At 54.8% G+C, this 5,363-nt stretch overlaps 1 protein-coding gene across 1 annotated transcript; it reads left to right on the top strand.

Moving 5' to 3' along the window:
• Positions 1 to 208: 208 nt before the first annotated feature.
• Positions 209 to 904, top strand: LOC143692496 (olfactory receptor 14I1-like). Its single transcript, XM_077172729.1, has 2 exons — positions 209 to 349; positions 809 to 904. Exons 1-2 carry the CDS (start codon positions 209 to 211, stop codon positions 902 to 904), a joined length of 237 nt encoding a protein of 78 aa, XP_077028844.1.
• The last annotated feature ends 4,459 nt before the right edge of the window (positions 905 to 5,363 follow it).

Raw genomic sequence — 5,363 nt, 5'->3', positions numbered from 1 at the left:
CCTGCTGCTGGCATTGGCAGACACGCGGCAGCTGCAGCTCCTGCACTTCTGCCTCTTGCTGGGCATCTCCCTGGCTGCCCTCCTGGGCAACGGCCTCATCATCAGCGCCGTAGCCTGCGGCCACCACCTGCACACGCCCATGTTCTTCTTCCTGCTCAACCTGGCCCTCGCTGACCTGGGCTCCATCTGCACCACTGTCCCCAAAGCCATGCACAATTCCCTCTGGGACACCAGCAACATCTCCTACACAGCATGTGCTGCACAGCTCTTTTTCTTTGTGTTCTTCATGGGAGCAGAGTTTTCCCTCCTGACCATCATGTGCTACGACCGCTACGTGTCCATCTGCAAACCCCTGCACTACGGGACCCTCCTGGGCAGCAGAGCTTGTGCCCACATGGCAACAGCTGCCTGGGCCAGTGCCTTTCTACATGCTCTCATCCACATGGCCAATACATTTTCCCTGCCCCTGTGCCATGGCAATGCCCTGGGCCAGTTCTTCTGTGAAATTCCACAGATCCTCAAGCTTTCCTGCTCCAAATCTCACCTTGCAGAACTTTGGCTACTTGTGGTTACTGCCAGTTTTTCATTGTCTTGTTTTGTGTTCATTGTTTTCTCCTATGTGCAGATCTTCAGGGTTGTGCTGAGGATCCCCTCTGAGCAGGGACGGCACAAAGCCTTTTCCACCTGCCTCCCTCACCTGGCTGTGGTCTCCCTGTTTGTCACCACAGGCACATTTGCCTATCTGAAGCCCCCCTCCATGTCCTCCCCATCCCTGGATCTGGCCCTGTCAGTTCTGTACTCGGTGGTGCCTCCAGCCCTGAACCCCCTCATCTACAGCCTGAGGAACCAGGAGCTCAAGGCTGCAGTGTGGAGACTGATGACTGGATGCTTTTGGAAACATTAATCTGCTGGCCAATTTCTGCAAATCACTTGGAATAAAAGTCATCTTTGATACTTCTTGTAGTTTTTATTTTGGGGGTTGCTTTTCTTTGTTTTACTTTTTTTCATATTGTCCACAAATAAATGTCATTACTTGTGCAATTTCTCATTTTGTTTCTCTCCACCTTCCCTGTGGCCACAGACTGTGTCAATGAAGGGCTGCACTCTCGGTGGCTTTAAAGGAGCTAAAGGATCTTTCCCAGCAGAGTTTTCTGCAGAGATGCCCTTTTGTTGCCTTCTCTGGAGCTGCAGCAGCAATGTCTGTGTGCAGAGCTGGGGCAGATCAGTGCTGGCCCAGCAGCTGTGCCCAGCAGCAGCAGCAGCACTTGGTGTTGCCAGTGCTGCTGCCGTGGCCCTGCCCCGCTGCCCTGGTGGCCCTGGTGTTGCTGCAGGGCCTGAGTGCTCTCGGGGCCGGGCACAGCCCTGGGGGTGGCAGTGCCGGGGCTGCAGCAGGGACAGGCCATGGGCACTGCTGGGGCAGCGCTGACGCCTCAGGCCAGGCCCTGGGGGCTCCAGGCTCCTTGCCCAGGCTCTCTCAAGGACACGGCCAGGCCAATGCTCAGCACAGAAACCCCTATGGGCAGCCCCAGGATGTGGGCATGGAGAGAGGAACCTGAGGGAGCACAAATGCCATCAGCCCCTGGGGCCAGCAAGGCCTGGGGGACACCAGGGAAACCACTCAGCTTTGTCCTGGCCTCTACAGTCAGCCAGAAAGTTTGTTCCCATCAGCTGGGACTTTCCTGTGCCACTGCAGACGCTTTGCTCAGAGCCAGGGCTGCCTGGCAGCCACCCCCAAACTGCCCTGAGCATTTCCTTGGCTGCACCTTTGCTTTCTTTACTCTTTTCTTGAAAAAATTTCTTCCTCTTGCCAGGCCCTGTTCCCTGCCCTGCAAACAGCCCATCTCTGTTTGCCCTTTCCTCTCTGGCCCGACTCCCCATTGCAGTTCCTGACTTGGCCCCTTGGGAACGTCCCTTGGGCAGCAGGATCATCCTACAAGTGCTGCAGGAATTGTCTGCAGGCTCCTGCAGTGCCTGCTGCTGCTCCCTTGCCACAGGCACCCCAGGCCAGGGGGGCACATCTGGGCTGCTGGGTCTGCCTCTGGGGCTCCCTGTTCTGGGCAATGAGGAGGAGCTGCAGAGGCTCTGCAGGACTGACAGGATGGGCTTTGGGGCTGTCAGGAGAAGCTGAGGGACCTGGGCTGCTGGAGCTGCTAAAGAGGAGGCCCAGGGCTCATCCTGCAACTGCTCCAAGGGTGGTTTCAGAGAATCCCAGAATCAGCAAGGCTGGAAAATACCTTGGAGATCATCAAGTCCAGCCTGTGCCCTGACACTGCCTTCTCTCCCCTGAGCCTCCTCTTCTCCAGTACAAACAGCCCCAGCTCCCTCAGCCACTCCTCACAGGACTTGTGTTCCAGACCCCTCCCCAACATTGTTGCCCTTCTCTGGACACGCTCCAGCCCCTCCATGTCCTTCCTTGATTGGGGGGCTCAGAACTGGACACAGCACTCGAGGTGCTGCCCAAGCAGTGCCCAGCACAGGGGAAGAATCCCTGCCCTGCTCCTGCTGGCCACACCATTCCTGACCCAGGCCAGGAGCCATTGGCCTTCTTGCCCACCTGGGCACACTGCTGCCTCATGTCCAGCCTGCTGCCCATCAGTCCCTGCAGGTCCCTTTCTGCCTGGCTGCTCTCCAGCCACTCTGTCCCCAGCCTGTAGAGCTGCAGGGGTTGTTGTGGCCAAAGTGCAGGATCTGGCACTGGGACTTGTTAAACCTCACCTTGTTGGATTTGGGCCCTGGATCCAACCCATCCAGGGCCCTGTGCAGAGCCCTCCTACCCTCCAGCAGATCCCCACTCACACCCAGCTTGGTGTCATCTGCAAATTTGCTGATGATGATGGACTCAATCCCCTCATCCAGACCATCAGTGCAGTTATTGAAATCCACGCTGGCTGGCTCTGATCCCTGGGCCATCCTGTGGGTGCCCTGTGATGGCACTCAAGGTGATCTGTTCCATAACCTTGCCAGGCACCCAGGTCAGGCTGACAGGCCTGGAGTTCCCCAGCTCCTCCTTCCAGCCCTTCCTGGGGATGGGCTCACACTGGCACCTCCAGTGCTCTGGGCCCTCCCTGCTGAGCCAGGACTGATGGTAAATGATGGAGAGCAGCTTGGGGAGCTCATCCACAGCTCCCTCATCCCCCTAGGATGGATCCCATCTGATCCCATACACCTGTGAGCATCTGAGAGGCTCAGCAGGTCCCCAGCTGCTTCCTCCTGGATTCCAGGGGGCTGTTCTGCTCCCTGTGCCCATCTACCAGCTCAGGAGAACACTTGTCCTGAGGACAACCTGCCCTAATATTGAAAAATGAGGCAAACAAGTGTAAAGTAGCTTAGCCTTTTCCTTATCTTTAGTTACTGTATTCCCCACTGCACTCAAAAAAGAGTAGAGGTTCTTCTTACCTTATCATTTGATATTAATTTATTTATAGAAATATTTTCTATTGTTTTTCACAGAAGTGGCCAGGTTAAGCTCTAATTGAGCTTTCACATCTCAACTTTTCTTTCTGCATAACCTAACAACATCCTTAAACACTTCCTAAGTTGCCTGACCTTCTGTCAAAAGTTCATGCATCCTTTTCTTTCCTGAGTTCCCACAAAATCTCCATGGGCAGCCAGGCCAGTCCTTTTCTTCACCAGCTCATCGTTTGCCACACTGGGACAGGCTGCTCTTCCCCCTTAAGATTACTTTGTTGAAATGTGTCCATCCTTCCTGGACCCCTTTGTTTAAAGGGCTCTTTCTCTTTAAAACAGTCAGTACCTGGTTCGGTACTCCCCAAATCTGCATCCTAAACAGGCCAAAGTCTGCCCTTCCTAATTCCAGTGCAGAAGTTTTGTTGCTGCCCCTCCTTCTTTCACAGAACATTGAAAACTTGATTATTTCATGGTCACTGTGCCCCAGGCAGCCTCTGAGCCCCACATCTGCCCCCAGCCCTTCTCTGTTTGTGAACAGCAGCAGACAGAGCTTTCCTTGGCGGTGGGAGTGTTACCAAAAATTCGGTAAAATTAAAACTCCTTTTAACCCCAGTGTAGCATTAAGAAACAGCATTCTTTATTCAGCTGGATGCATGGGGGAGAGCTCCTCCCAAAGCCCTGCAGGCTGAGTACAGGGAAGTTTCTGTTTATTTTCTGTATTTTGCTCACATATTCATTGATTGTCCTGGACTTAACATGCATATGATATTCATTTCCCCAAAATCATTAGCATATTTCCCCTCCCCTTTACCCCTGTGTTCTTCTGTCCTGGGGGTCTCTCTGGTGGTCCCTGGTGGTCGTGGACCCCAGTGTTCCAGTGGGCCTGGCTGAGCTGGCAGGATCCTGAGGCTGCTGAACTTCCAGTTCCCCTTCTCACACAATGGGCCTTGTGTGGTTTCCATAGGCCTGGGGATGTGGAGAACAAGCTCCAGGTGTGAGCTCACCTGGTGTAGGCAATTGATCATCTGGTAACATGAGGTCACAGAGTGGGATATGACATCACAGAGTGGGAAATGTGAGGTCATCGAGATCTATGACATCATAGACTGCCTCTGTGACATCACAGAGCAGGCTGTGTCATCAGAAACCAGCTGTGTGACATTAGAGAATGGGCTGTGAGCTCACAAAGCAGGCTGTGACATCCCAGCGGGGCTGTGTGACATCCCAGCAGGGCTGTGTCAGGTCACTGGGTTGGTCACTCGGCCCCAGCTCCCCCTCACAGTTTCTCCCAACAAGTCCAATGCTGTCCATGCCCAGCAGGGTCCCTGTCCCCCGGGATCCCCCCGGCCCACCTGGAGCCACAGCCTCCACCAAAGGATGTTCCACAGGATCCACCCCAGAGCCTGACATGGGGACAAGGGGACAGGGCTGTGTGACCAGGACATCAAGGACGGGGATTATCCAGGTCACTGTGGCCTGGGTTGGTTGCCCAGGGCAGGAAAGATGTCTGGCAGCTGCAGCAGGGTCTGGGAAGGGCCTCCAAGGTGGGGCTGGAGCCCCTGGGCTGTGAGCAGAGGCTGAGGGAGCTGGGCTTGTCCAGCCCAGAGCAGGGAAGGCTGAGGGGCTCCTCATCCCAGCCTGGCAGTGCCAGCGAGGAGGGGATGGAGAACACAGAGCCAGGCTCTTCACCGGGGGCCTGGTGGGAGACAAAAGCCAATGGGTGGAAGGGGAAAGAGGGGAGATCAGCCAGGACAAGAGGAGATGAAATGAGTCAGGCTGGTTTCAGCATTTCCTCAGCACCAAGAGCAGCCTGACCTCCCTTCTCCATCCACCACTGATGGCTTTGCAAATCAGGAATTGTTGGAGCTGTTTATCCCCCACTCCAGGACAAGCATCCTGATACAAGAACCTAATTGTGTTTATGTGTATCACAGAACCATGTTTTGTCTAAAATT

This window comes from Agelaius phoeniceus, assembly GCF_051311805.1.
Source record: "Agelaius phoeniceus isolate bAgePho1 chromosome W unlocalized genomic scaffold, bAgePho1.hap1 SUPER_W_unloc_1, whole genome shotgun sequence".
Classification (NCBI taxonomy): domain Eukaryota; kingdom Metazoa; phylum Chordata; class Aves; order Passeriformes; family Icteridae; genus Agelaius; species Agelaius phoeniceus.
Note: the sequence above shows the minus strand (reverse complement) of the source record. Positions and strands in the feature narration are given on the sequence as shown.